The sequence below is a fragment of the Nelumbo lutea genome, chromosome 1 (genome assembly GCF_056320005.1).
Source record: "Nelumbo lutea isolate HS-2025 chromosome 1, American lotus-T2T, whole genome shotgun sequence".
In the NCBI taxonomy this organism is placed as follows: domain Eukaryota; kingdom Viridiplantae; phylum Streptophyta; class Magnoliopsida; order Proteales; family Nelumbonaceae; genus Nelumbo; species Nelumbo lutea.
In genome coordinates this window covers 193,457,170-193,472,082 of record NC_142684.1, presented here as the reverse complement: position 1 = coordinate 193,472,082, position 14,913 = coordinate 193,457,170, and the positions used below count along the sequence as shown (strand labels likewise).

The 14,913-nt window shown below is 39.8% G+C and overlaps 1 protein-coding gene across 1 annotated transcript; it reads right to left on the bottom strand.

The window, feature by feature from the left end:
- Positions 1 to 4,762: 4,762 nt before the first annotated feature.
- Positions 4,763 to 6,464, bottom strand: LOC148880113 (leucoanthocyanidin dioxygenase-like). Its single transcript, XM_088961954.1, has 2 exons — positions 5,786 to 6,464; positions 4,763 to 5,590 (listed from the first exon to the last, which is right to left on the bottom strand). The coding sequence occupies exons 1-2, from the start codon at positions 6,295 to 6,297 to the stop codon at positions 5,026 to 5,028; spliced, it is 1,077 nt and encodes a 358-aa protein (XP_088818080.1). The 5' UTR covers positions 6,298 to 6,464; the 3' UTR covers positions 4,763 to 5,025.
- Between the last annotated feature and the right edge of the window lie 8,449 nt (positions 6,465 to 14,913).

The following is a 14,913-nucleotide window of genomic DNA, read 5'->3' as shown; positions in this document are numbered from 1 at the left end:
TTTCTATTGACTATGCGAGAGGAACCACAAGAAATGAGATTTGAGAGAGTTGTGGGACATAGCACTTTATATGGCTGCCGTGGAGCGTCGTTATTGGTTATACAGTCTGCATTATTAGTCTGGATTTAGTGGACCCTTGAGTTCACGAAAAGCGTACACCCTCCAATAGGAGGCGTGCACGTTACCCACTTCAAACTCATCTTAACGTTAACAGGCTTTTGGGTGTTATTCAATTGAATCCGGTTGAACCGGACAGAAAAAATTCTTTTGAATTATTTCCCATTTTCTCCTAGCCCTAACCCAGAAGCAAACCATCCGTGAGTTCACTGTACAGCCGACGTTCGTGAGTGTGAAGTACACTGGCGGCAAGAAATCAATTGGAGATAAGTATGCTTGTCTTCTTCTTCTTCTTATTCCGATGCTGGCAGTCATCATCCATTAGAACGAAGGTCCACCAGGGGAACAGGTACTCTCTCCACCGTATCATTCGAACCCTACCCTGTTACCAGATCATCGGTGACCAACACCAACCAACATCCATGAGGAGCTTCTATCCAAAAAGGTACATCACCAACATTACTTCCCCCGCCCCCACTATGGATGCACTTGAAGTTACATCAGTGTCATGTTGCTTGATGTTTTTAAATAATTTTCTAAAAAATGCAGTGACTGATATAAGCTACAGGTCTCTTAAGTCTTGATTATGAAATTCAAGCTAGCTCCTTACTAGAAATTGCTGGTTTCCCAAGACATACTAGTTTCCTGTCATGAAGATCAATACTACTTTGGCCATGCTTAAATTTGGTAGGTATGCTTTACCACATTAAACAAAGCAATGCATTATTAGTTTGTTTACAGAAGTGCAAAGAGTTGAAGGTTAGTCTGAGCTATATTTTCTGTTTCTTTACCTATTTTCATTGCCGAAGTTTAGTTTTTGGAGGAAGTTCCATTAGATGTTGCTCCACATTCTCTATGGAAATTTAACACCATTGCTTTTCCAATTGCAGAGTTCTGTCTGCTAGCCTGTTCAAGATACTGGGTACTGGAAACAAGCTGATGCCATTCATTAGGTACCCCAGAGTTTCCATGTGGCAATTCATGCCACCTGCTACAATTGGTGCCTCACAAAATCATGTTCTCCACCCCCTGGTTTCTTAAGCTGGAAGATCTTGGTGATAGATTAGCCTTGATGTGCCTGAAGAAATGTTCAGTGTCTTTGATCTTTTTTTTTTGGAAAATTTCCTTGTTGACTTCATTTTAGTTGGAAATCATAAATAACCGGATTAGATGGGTTTAAAACATTTGGAATTTTGTAATTTTGTTAACCCGGTATTGTTGCTCATTTGTAAAATCGGATCCAAGTAATTTATTTTGGATTCTCGTTTGTGTGTGTTTGGCACATCAATGTTACTCATTACATATTTAATCTACATATGCTATTTTTGCTCTCATTTTCCAGCAAAACTCATTACTAGTTATCATTTGAATGCTCTCATTTTTAATGAATACTACTTAACTGGTTCACGTTTTTTTTTTATACTTGTTGCTTAGATGCAAGTTTTTCGGGTATCATGTCTTCTTGGTATCATGGTCAAACCCCTCATTTTCCATTACACCATGTCTGCAAGTACAGGATGGAGTTTCCAGTTGTATTTTATCAATTGGCATTCTTTCTTGAACATGGGTAACAGACTAATAGCCTCACAAATGATTTTGAATCTTCGTAGGAGGCCAATTATATCGGCATTGGGCCACGACCAATCAATCTGATATACCCGATATGTACAGAGCTGATATGTTTTGATTCGCCAAATCTTATAATAAGGGAGTCGGGATTTCCTGCACTCGATGTTTGTATATGCTAAGGTGCACTTCCAATCAAATTGAACAGCTAGTTTGCCATGTTAAATTTTTAATATCTTTCTTTTTACCAAATTAAAAAAAATAAAGAAAAAGTAGGAAATAAAAAATAGGTGTTATGAAGTAGGGATGAGCAAAAAAACCGAAAAACTAATTGAAATCAAACCAAAAAATCGGTTAACCAAACCGGTTGGTTCAGTTTCAATTTGGTGTTTTTAAAAAATCTAAGGTGCCAGTTCGATTTCGGTTAACCAATATAAAAAACCGGCGATTAACCGAACCAACCGATATACATACATTTCTTTATATTTTATATATATTTATGTATATTATATATATTTTATATATTATAAGTTAACAAATATGCATTATATATATAAATATATATATATATATATATATATATATTTATAATATATCATTTATTATTTATTATTTAAAATATAATATTTTATATATAATAATTTTTATAATATATATTTTAAAAACTAAAATACTGATAAAACGAATTGGCCAACCGATTAACCGACTGGTTTCAGTTTGATTCGGTTCTTGTTACAAGATTTCCAAAAACCAGTACTACCAATTCGATTCAAGAAAATGCCTCACGGTTCGATTAACCGAACCTTGAGCACCTTTAGTATGAAGTATGAACACCAGTTGACATTTCGATAGATGGAAATTTGGGGAAAAACAGAGAAAACCATTACAAAGCAAACCAGGCGGACGTCGTTAATGAACGATTGCATGGAGAAAATATTTATGTAAAGGTTTTCTTTTTTTTCTTTTGTAGAAATTTTATGTGAAGGTTCAGTACTTTTTATTCCACAAATGAAAATTGAAGCGACAACAATCTTGTTGTTTTGACCTTGAAATTTTATATATTTGACCTTCAAAATAGAGTTATTATGGAAACTAGTTCTCACTAGAAATGATTTTTGTAAATGGCCTCTCCACCTATTTGTTTTGCAAACGTTTCGTTAATGGTGTCCGCGCAGGCTAGGGTTTTATTTGCGACAGTTTTCTTTGTTCTTTTATTAAGATCTCATATGCTTCACGAATCTGTTGAACATCTTCTGTAGTAATATCTTCACCAGTGGAGATTAGCATTTATTGGGGTGATAGATTGATGCCCATCGATAAGATCTTCTAAATGAAGAAAAATGGATTAAGGTTTCATGAGTTATTGCCTGTTGATCAACACTGTTAAAATTTCCCTTTTTTACTATTTTCTTTTAGTTTTTACAATTCTTTTATTTTTTAAGTTTAAAAGCTTTAATCTAACGGACAAACTGCTCCGTTTAAATGGGTTAAACATTTGGGCCAGGATACTGTGCGAACTGTTGATGTGTCCCAATTTCATTAGAAATGCACCTCCGCACACATGAAATCGAGTGCAGGAAATCCGAGTACATAATAGGGGGTATTATTATATTATTTTTTTAAATCATTTGTGCGTTACAAGTTGCATCGTAGGCATTATTTAACTTACAAATTCATTATGGTAGTGTAAATACAAAGAAACCTCATAGAGCTAACATATTTATATCTTATTGAGAAAATAGGAATAGGGGCATAAAAACAAGAGTAGAATCTAGAGACGAGAAGAGAGGGAGTAGGGCGGGAGGCAGCTTTGTTCAAATCTCCAATAAAATCAAACAATGGATTTATACACCATGGAATCCAAAGGCTTCAAAGCTGGTAATCAGAACAGTACTAATAGTCATAACTATACAGACTGAGAATACAATGGAGGCCCTATCATATTTCACTATGGCCCTCTGTACTACCAGTAACCCAAGAAGTGATGCCACAAAAGTACCAATAGAAAAGATAATTTCATTTATGTGATCTACGCGGGCCGGTAAGTATTGGACTGACTGTAGACATTGAAGAAGAGAATCAAAGCTGTCACCAGGACACAACAAAGCCATGGCAAAGATGATAACTCACAGTGTAACAGACATGAATCATGATATTTCATAGAGTTTACCCAGATATTGCTTTCATGAAGGCAACCCCAAATAAATGAAACTTTGCTTGAGGCTATTTCTGTTGCACAAGATCATGATGGTATAAGTAAGCTGGCCAATGCAGTACAAAACTCTGAGACTGGATCTAATTAGCAAGAGTACCCGTTTCCCCGGTGGACCTTCGTTCTGGTGATGACTGATGACCACCGGTGTACTTCACGCCCACGGGCGCCAATTATACAGTGAAATCGCCGATGGTTTGCTTCTGGGTTAGGGCTTGGAGGAGAAAATGGGAGGGATGATTTTTTTTTTTTTTTTTTTGCCTTTTTATCTTTTTTCTGTCCGGTTCAAGGGTTCTTGACTAACACCCAAAAGCCCGTTAACATTAAGATGAATTTGAAGTGGGTGACGTGCACACCTCCTATTAGAGGGCGCACGCTTTCCGTGAACCCAAGGGTGCACTGAATCCCGGCCATGCCATCCCATTCAGCTAAACTTGTCTGGACCACAATCCACAAATACAACAAAATCAAAGCTTTTGGTGATTTATTTTGTGGCACTTACTTGAATTAGATTTTAAATGAAGTCTTGGTGGGGCCATAGCAATAAATCAGTCGTTGATAGATTTTCGGTTTCATAAATACAACTTGTTTCAATCTGAAACAAGTTGAAAGCCTGGAGTTTCCTGGTCATAACTTGCTTCAATCTGAAGTTTGAGTCTTTGACCAACAATATACGAGATATCGACCGACGATGATATATTGATATCTATCCAACAGTGGGCCCGAATCTTTCGTAATAGGACACGTGGCAAGTTGCGAGCCTCTACAATTATGTGATATTGCTGGACCACCTTCTTCATAATTGTAATGAAATGAAAAGAATCAAAATTTATTACACAAGAGCTGATCAGTGTGAGTGGATACATGAAGATTGAATCATTCTGGAATTGAAATTTATTATAACAAGATGCTAAATTAACCATCCGAGGGTCAATCAACAGAGGCCATAACATGAACAACAGAACTTAAAATTCAACACGACCTAACAGACCACTACTTCTATCCCAGACAACATGCACTAAATAGACTAATTTGGAACGAAAGGCTTGGTGTTTGGACAACAAAAAGAGATTGTGCTGGATATACGGACACACCAGTACAACCAACAATAGAACAGTAGGTAATAGATTTCATTTGGAGAGAAGGGCCTCTTGCGATTTCCTGAAGAGCTTGTGCTGGATGTGCTGAGCGAAGGTGCGAGGCGGATAGCGCGCGGGCTCTGTTTCAGTGACGAGCTCCGGTAGTGGCTTGAGGATGATTTTCTCCTTTGGTGGTTCGCAGAAGACCGCCCACGAGATCCTAATCTTCTCCTTGTTCACAAGTCCTCTGTGAAGGATGCTCTTGTATTTGCCATTGCTCAGTATCTCAATGGTGTCTCCTATGTGCATGATGATGGAGTTGGGCACGCACTTGGCCGTCACCCAGCTACCATCGTAGAACGCTTGCAGTCCAGGTACCATGTTGTGGAGTATGAAGGTGAGAGAACTGACGTCGGTGTGAGCTTCAACGCCTAGAGCCAGCTCCGGCTGGGGACACTTGGGGTAGTAGTTGATCTTCATTTGCAGCAATAGCTCTTCTAACCCACCGACTTCTTTTTCCAGTCTCCCTTCTTCCACTCCCAACCCGAGCGACAGTGCTGAAAACACCCTGGTCGCTAAGCCTCTAAGTTGCCTCGCGTACTCGCTCGTCACCCCACTGCACGACCAACCATTGGCGCCATGAGCCAACCAAATCAAAATATCCAAAACCCAGTTAAGAACAAGTGAAGTACCAAAAAGTTCGGTTTGGAAGGAGTACAAATACAAATACTTAGAGTGCAAATTTTTGTATTTTATGTATTTATACTGTGCAAACTGAGCTAAAAGGGCGGATTTACAGTGATAAACTTACGTGTAGTCTGCAGGAGTCTTGGGCCAGATAGACAAATCGCGCTTGTCTTCAGGATATATGAGGTGGAAGAAATAATCCTGCCACTCGAGCTGGCCACTAGCATTGTTAGCCAGCTTGCTCCCATACCCGGCAATCTTGCCGGAGGCTTGATCGTTTGCATGCTTCTCCTTTTCCTCAATGGGGAGATCGAAGAAGGTCTTACCAGCGGCCTTGACCTGATCGATGAGATCATCAGGGATGCCATGGTTGACAAGGTGCATCACACCCCAATCCATGGCAGCTTTCTTCAACTCCTCCCTGCATTTCTCTCGCTCTGCAGGGTCCTCCGAATTGAGACCCTTCAAATCAACAGTTGGAATTTGAGGTCCTTCGTCTGTTTTCTTCTCATCCTCAAACACGTTGACGATGCTGATCCGCTCTTCCTGAGGACGCACGTATTCTTTGGGGATTGAAGCGATCCCACTGCTGGCCAAGCCTTCAACTCTAGATGCAACTGCAGCTGAGGGAGCCATCACAACAATTTGTTTTTTTCTTCCTTGTTTCTGGCGTCTCTGAATCTTACTATTTGCCAACGAAGAACTTCTACGGCCACCCCAGATGCGTGTTGCCTTTTTATAGAGCCTGATATCCCAACAAATATAATGAACAGAGATTGGAACTAATTAACTAAACCTCTAGCTTAACCTGAAAATTAAGGTAAGCACGTTATGCTAGCTACCAACGAGAGAGAGAGAGAGAGAGAGAACTGGAAGGTAGGGCTCTGACCGACGGGTTGAAGCACGAAGAGTCGAGCACTCCACTACGTTACGGAAAAACCGAAGGATGCACGTTGTACCCAACCCCTTTCTTTGGATCATTCGTCATAACCTCCTCCATTTTGACAGCTGCATTAGATAATATAGAATACTCATTAGCTGTTTATTTTTCTTTTTTTTCTTTTTCTGGGTAGACACAAGAGAAACTTTCACCAGGAGGAATGAACCAAGTTTTTCTCTTAGCCTAAGGCACCTAGATAGGCCTCACTTTTAAGTGCCGGCTCCAAATGAACCTTATGCCCGACCTGTGTGCTTACCATGGAATATGGTTGGAGATAATACCCCTCGGGAAATCCGGTTTATTCCAGGTTAGGTGGGCCTCGGGAAATCTGGTTTATTCCTTGTTTCAGTGGGCCTCAAGCTAAACTAACTGGTTTATTCCTTGTTTCAGTGGGCCTCAAGGAAAACTAACTGGTTTATTCCTTGTTTCGGTGGGCCTCGGGAAATCTGGTTTTGTAGGTTGCAGGGATCTTCGTTGGCTGGCTAACGTTGGTTCTTTGTAAATTGTAGTAACCACTAACCATGCATGTCTATTCGATCTAACTCTTTGGTTTAAAGCCTGTTCAATCTAACGCTTTGTAAATTGTAGGTATTATATAGCTAACTGGACGTAACTAAATAATAGAAAGGGTTATATACTAAAATACCTCTTATAGTTTTATTGAGTTATTAAAATCTACCATATTGTTAGTATTTTACTAAAATACCATTTATAATTTGCAATACATTTAATCAATCTTCCATTAAATGACAGTGGAAAATGATAGTGTTGACCTTAATGTTCATTTAAAAAATTTAATCAAAAGAAAATAAAAAAAATACCAATCTTGCCCTTAATAAGACACGGGCAACCACTCTATTGGCTATATTTGGTCAATTTTGTTTTTTATACAAAAAAAAATGTTAAGGGTATTTTTGAATTAAAAAGTCGTGGGTCTAATGGCAAAACAAACACTCCTTAATGAAAGGTTGATTAAGTAAATAAGTTGTAAAATATATGGGATGTTTTGTAAAATAAAAACTATAAGGTAGGTTTAAGTAAATATATAAAACTATAAGGTGTGAAGGAATGGCAACAAGGTGAGAATCATATTCCTCATCCCCAACCCCAATTCTGAAATTAACCCCCATCCCCGATCCTCGACGGGGATGGGTTCCCCGTGTGGACACGAATCCCCAAAATGTTTTCAGATAATTGTATTTTTTTAAATAAATAAAAATTATAAATTATAAATAATATTATAAATATGTTTTGATATATTTAATATAAATAATAAAATAGTATATTTAATATAAGTAACATTTAATATATATATAATCGAGGTAAGGGCGGGGTGGGGACCTCAATCTCCATCCTCGACCCTAACCCCAACCTCGATTGAGGATTCCTATTAATCCCCGTCCCTACCTCGCCCCGCCAAAATAATCCCCATCCCCAACCCCATCGTGTCGGGGAAGTCGGGTCTCCGTCGAGGATGGGGAAAATTTCCATCCTAAAAGTGTGTTCTAATAAATGACCCTAATAAAAACACATAAGAATATACAATTGTTTTATATTTTCAACTTTTTAAATAATTAATAATTATTCATATTTTATATATACTTTTAATAAAATTTTTATAATACAAAAATAACAATAATTAATTTCAATTAGGTTTATTTATCAAACTGATGAAACCGACTAACACGATTAACTCAACCCGAGTTGGTCAGTTTTCTAGTATTTTAGGTTGGCTTTCGCTCAAAAACTTCCCAATTCGACCAAGTTGGATCAGTTTCACTTTGTACATTTGTAAACTAACCAAAATTGAACGACCTAACCATGGATATATATTAATATTTTATATTTTAAATATAATTTTTTATATGGAAAAGTGGAAATTTCCCATATTTCTTAGTCTAAAATGTTTTATATCATAAATCTAATTTTTAAATTTATTTTTTAATAATTGCACTATAATTTTTAAAATTAAATTAAACTTTTAAGTTTAAATCTTTTGAACAGACTGACCAAACCAAAAAGTCGACCCAAACCGATACAATTTGAGTGAGTTGGTTTTCACAAAAGGTTAGTCATTTTCAATTGACCAACTCGCTAACCTAACCAGGTCAATTTGGTTGGTCGAATAGCCTACGACCAAACCAAGACAACTCATGAATGAACACTCATTATTTTAGCTAAATTAATAGACTTATCTCTGATGAATAAAAATAGTTTAATCTCCGATAATTATTGAAAAAGTATAGCAAAAATACAAAATTATTGAAAATATATTGATAATGAAAAATACAATAATTACAAAAATACAATAAGTACTAAAAATATATTAACTTAGTCAATAAATCATATAATCTCAAATAATAGTTTAATCACTAATAAATATTAATCAATAACTTATAACAAAAATACAATAAATACAATAAGTACAATAAATTAAATTTAAAATTTCAATAATAGTAATCTAACCTCCAATAATTATTGAAAGTTTTCTGTTAAATAACAAAACAAAATAAACTTATACATAATCATTGAAAATACATTTGTCACAAAAGACAATAAATATTAATTTTAGTATATATAATATTATAACAAATACAGATTAAGAGTTTAAAATTATTATTAATAAATTATAATTTTTTTTGAAAGTTGTTTTCTCGAATTATTACTTGATATAGGTTAAATTAATTATTTACAAAATTATGTAAAAATATTAAATTATTACTAATTTCAATATTATGTTATAATTATTTTTCTACTTTTTAGAATTTTTTTAATTTATTACATAATTTCTTTATTTTAACTATTTAAAATCTAGTTATGTTAAATATTATTTATTTAAAATATTTAGTTATTTAAATACGTAAATAATATGTAAAATATTTAAATGTTAAAATATTAATTATTTATTGAATTTAATTAGATAATTTATACTATTTTTACATAACTTCATTATTAATTTTGTAATATATTAAATTATTATTAATTTCAATATTATGTTATAATTATTTTTTTTAATTTGAATAAACTTTTTCAATTTATTACATAATTTCGTTATTTTAACTATTAAAAATCTAATTATGATAAATATTTAGTTATTTAAATAATTAAATAATCTATAAAATATTTTAAATTTTATATATTTGAATTTCATATATTTAAATCTATTACATATTATTAAATATTTAAAAAACATTTATGTTGATAATCCGGAAAAACATAATTTAAATAATCTATAAAATATTGAAAATTTTAAATATTTGAATTTCATTTATTTAAAGCTATTAAATATTATTAAATATTTAAAAAACATTTAAGTTGATAATCCAAAGAATCATAATTTAAATTGTTAGTACATAACTTTGTGATATATTTTGTAAAAATATAAAACTATTTTTTGTATTTTAATAAATATTTAAAAGTTATTATATAATTTTTTTAGAATATTTAAATGATTCTTAAATTTTTATTCCAAACTTTTTTTATATAGATATAGATAAAAAGTAGGGGAGAGGATAAATAGGAATTAGAGATAATTTAGAAGATAAATAGGTGATGTTACGCAATCCGAGCACTCCTAGCTGGCGGCTGATTGGCTCCTCAATGGAAGCGCCGATCTAAAGTGTCCGGGCTGGGTCCTCTGTTGATGCCGGGATAGAGACAATCTCTTCTGTGGGCGTAGCTCGCTCTTCGCTCTGCTCCGTAGGTTGCTCCACCTCAAGGTCGTCGGCCACCTTGGCTTTCCCTTTGAGGGCGGCGACATAGCATTTGCGAGACTCAAGCTGGTCACCTCGTGCTATCCCAATTCCGAAATCCGTGAGGAACTTCATGGCCAAGTAGTAAGTGGAGATCATAGCTCATAAGGCATGGGTGATCGGCCGACCTACTATGGCATTATACGGGGAGGAGGTTGCGACCACTAAGAAATCATGGTTGAGCCTCACTATGCTAGGCCAGGTTCCGACTTCCACATGTACTATAATCCTTCCCAGGGGCCTGACTTCCTCCCCGTTGAAACCTACCATGGGAGTGTTCGCGGGCTTCAGGTCGCTCTCTTAGAGCCGAAGTTGGTCGAAGGCTGCTTTGAAGATGATGTCTGCTGAGCTGCCTGAGTCGACGAGGACGCGCCTGACTTCAAAGTCGTTGATCTTCAAAGTCGTTGTTCTTCCCTGGCAGCCTCGTGAGCTGATGCCTAAGCTGCAGCTGAGGTGCAACCCGCCACAATCGAACCTCCAACAATCACGTTGATGGTCCCCCGAACTGGTCTCTCTTCGGGGAGCTGCTTCTGTGGCTACTCTGCCTACCTGCTGGACTCGGGAGCATCTCTACTCTGCTCCCCCTGCCAACCTGCTTTATCACTATTATTCTGTACAAATTTTTTCAGATATCCACGACGGATGAGTTCTTCTATCTCATCGCAAAGGTTTTTACAATTCTCGGTGCTATGACCGTGGTCTCTATGAAAACTACAATACAAATTTTTATTCCTCACATTAAAATCGACCTTCAGTTGAGGTGGCCACTTCACATATAGGGCATCCTCGATTGCCATGAGGATCTCGGCCCACTTCGCGTTGAGTAGTGTGTAGTCCCTTTCTTCTGAGTTGGGGCTCTGGTTCCCTCTTTCTTTTCTCGAGGGCCTGCTCACCCTTCTGGTTGATCTCTTCCTCCGTCCATATAAACCGATCCGTGAGCTTGAGGAACTCGGCCACAGTCTTAGGCTAATTGACAACCACGTGCCACTTGAATTCTTTATGGGTAATACCTCGCTTGGCTGCGGTGAGACGAACTGCGGGGTCCGGATCGGGTATTTGTAAACAAACGTCATTGAACCACTTGATGTAACTCCGAATTGACTCGCCTTCCTTTTGAACTATGTCGAGGAGGCTTTCTTGAGTTCTTGGGCACCTCTTGCTGGTGACAAAGTGGGAGGTGAAGACTTGCACGAACTGCGCCCAGCTTCTTATCGATCCGGGCGTGAGGTTTCGGTACCAAGTGCGGGCTACCTCTTTGAAGGTGGTGGAGAAAGCCACACACATACAGGATTCACTAGCTCTTGCTAGGTGCATCTGGAACTGAAAAGCGTCCACATGATCATTCGGATCGAAGGATCCATCATACTTATCCAGTGGATGGAGCTTGAAGTCCCTTGGCATGGGGACAGCAAGAAGTTCTAGCGAGAGCGGGGAAGGAATTGAAAGGAGAGGAGTAGCTTTTACTTCACCTGAGCTTACCTCCTCCTTACCTCTGAGCTCGAGCAAGACGCGAGTAGCAGTTCGGCGAGCTCGCCGACGTCTCCGTTACTGCTTTGTAAACTCAGTGTTGGTGCTGCTTGCTTCAGTGTTACCGAGCTCGATGGGCTCAAACTGCTGATGGTAGCTCTGAACTGAAGGGCCCTACCTGTAGTCTGCGGTAGGACCTCGAATGGGTTTTCTACGAGCGTGAGCTTGAACTGAGAGTGCTGGGGCGATGCAGGCTTGACCAGCTGGGAGGCCCTCGACCTGTCCACAGACTGTGAGGGAGGGGTGGCTGGCCTCTCCTTTCTGCAATGGGAAGAGGCTTGGCTCTTGGAAGGATCCTGGGCCTGAGAGGCTTCTCCCCGGCGAGGTCGTTCACTCCGGCAAGAGGGCTTGGTTTGCTTCATGACCGGGTGCTGAGGGGAAATAGGTTGCTGGGCCTGAGGCAAGGAAGGGAACTGTTGCTGGTACTAGTACTGAGAGACCTGATGCAGCACTTGTTGCTGGTAGAGTTGGAACTACTGGAATTGTTGCGTTTGAGCTTGCATGGCTCGCATGCACTGCACTAGGTCTTCCAACTGGTTCTGGTTGGTCACTGGGGGCACAACCGAAGGTTCAGCAAAGACCGCTCCAACTGTGGAAGGGAGTGAAGCATTCACGGGTGCCACTATGAGAGGCACGTTCAAGCTAGGAATCCCATCCACAGAGAGGGGAATGGTGAACTGTCTGATACAGACAGTGGGGAGCTGGGGTTGCTCCCCAGAAGCATTCTGGTTGGCACCACGTCCGGCATTGCTGAAGGAGGCCATGAATGCTAAGTTCTCAAAAGGAATTTGTAGAAACTTAGAGGAAGGCTTTTTTTGAAGCGCTTCCCATAGACGACACCAAATGATGCTACGCAATTCGGGCACTCCTAGCTAGCGGCTGACTGGCTCCTAGCTGGCAACGGATGGTACCTAAGAAGAAGACGATGAAAGATTCCCGATGGGAATACTCCGATGCTTAAGTTAGAATGCTGGAGAAAGCAGTAAAGAGTGCAAAGAAGGCTAAGAGTACAGGTCGCGCTAGATCATTGAATGTTCGAGATTAGCTCGAGACAAAGTTCACATATATTCCAGATGTTCAAGATACCTTTTCCCCTTCGACCAAGGGGCTCTTAAATATGGATGTTCTTGTCAAATCGGGCGTAACTGCCACTGGACCTCTGTTGCAGCCGTTATCTATTAATGTTGCGCAAGTAACCATTGCAGAGTACTATCCAATCGGATGAGTGACACGTCCCAGAAGGACAGAAACGCCACCATCTGTCTAGAGATGTGGTTGCAATCTGTTGGGCTGGCAGGGACTGCGCCGTCAGTCAGGAGACGTGGTGCAGTCTGACAGGTACGGTCTTGTCAGATAGAAGCTTCCTAAAAATGTTGTGTCGCTTAGTAGCGAGTTGCCATATAGCGAGCAATCCCGTAGCGAGTTGCCTTGTAGCAAGCTACCTTGTAGCGAGCTCCCAAGGGTACTTCGAGGTGATTCCTCTTGAGGTTGCCCTAAGGGCAGTTTTTCTGCCCAAGTGTTGGAGCGAGCTGGTTATCTTAGCTCACAAGCTGGGATAGACTTATCTTGGAGTATTCCCTTTCAGTACATCAGGGGTCCTCAAGCTCGCACTGTAGCGAGCTCACCCTATGGCGAGCTGTGACGTAGTGAGCTGTCCTATGGGCTCATTACTTAGTCGCGGTCAGGCTGTGGTGCTGAGCTGTTACTTGTGCTGAGTCATGTCCACGTGTCACCATCTCAAGGGGTCGGGTCAAATCACCCTCCATCAATTGCCCCCCACTCCTCGGGCTAAGAGTGCTACCTTAGTGTGAGGAGTTCATGAAGTGTGATGGGTAGATTTGGCACAAAGTTCAAACTTGATTGACTGCCCACATTAAATGTGTGCGCAGAAGTCAGTGGATTTCTGGATTTTTCGAATGCCGAAAAAATGCGCCGAAGCGACTCTTAACTCCGGAAGTCATGCAGTCGTCATTACCTTAATCATGGGAGATGTGCTACCAGTCATGTTTCGGTTTCAGAAGACGTGCGGTCAGCTTGACTGCGAACCGTCAGATATGTCTTAATCTGAGCCATCGATTTGAGGGCACAATGGCTATAAATAGGAGGGCCCCAGGCCTCATTTTCTTTTATGCTAACTTGCCTTGTTTTCGGATTCTGAGGTTGCTTCTCCATCTAGCTGCCCGAGCTCTTCTTCTGCTCACACCGTCTCTTCGGTTCATCTCTTTCCTAGTGAGTCTCATCAATTTGTCAGTATGTCTGGATATTTGTACCACATCTTTTCCCGAGCGATAACTAGGAAGATGCCCCCTCGAGCTCAGGGGGAGCTTGGAGGTAGGCTCCGGAGGCTCAGGAGGCCTCCGGGGAGACGGCCTCCACCTCTCGGGGCAGGGAGCCAGATAGGTTAGGTCCTTCCTCCTTGTCGATGGAGAGACTTAGGGCCTTAGTCCTTCAGTTTAACCTTCCCGGAGACCTTGTCTACAGTCTCCCTTCCGGTGACTATCCTTGGGAGCACGGTCCCGACGAGATCGTGATATTCCTGGAACAGCTTGTGGCTGGCCTATGTCTTCCTCTGCATCCTCTGATAGTGGAGGTTTTGAAGCACTTCAACGTCACTGTTGACTAGCTTCACCCCAACTCCATCCGAAATGCGGTTGGGACTATCTGTTTATTTTACGAGTATTGTCTTCCCCTTAACCTTGATATCCTTTCCACCATTCTGTACATTAAGAATGCTTCTCCCGGAGCGCCTCCAGAAAGGCGTTCCTACTTATACCCCAAAGTTTGGGAAATGCTGCAATCCTGGGTAGTGGTTGGCTTCCATTGGTCGGACTACTTGACCGAGGACAAGCTTGCGCAGGCCGGCCTGAGCCCGGGTAGGTTGCCTTTTAGGTCGCATAGTGCCTTGTAATATTTTTTTACTGGACTAATACTTGGTGATTTTTGGTAGCCATCATGTTTGGTGTAGATGCACGCCACCTTCTGTCCAGCAACCAAAAGCGCAAGGCAAAGAGGTCGTGTCCTGACCGAGCTTCC

What these genes read in the sequence shown, in the direction of transcription:
- LOC148880113 (XM_088961954.1), bottom strand. Translation starts at nt 6,297, where the DNA reads ATGGCTCCCTCAGCTGCAGTTGCATCTAGAGTTGAAGGCTTGGCCAGC. An exon ending in AAGACTCCTGCAGACTACAC is followed by an intron (nt 5,591 to 5,785) that starts GTAAGTTTATCA and finishes TTGGTCGTGCAG; the next exon opens with TGGGGTGACGAGCGAGTACG.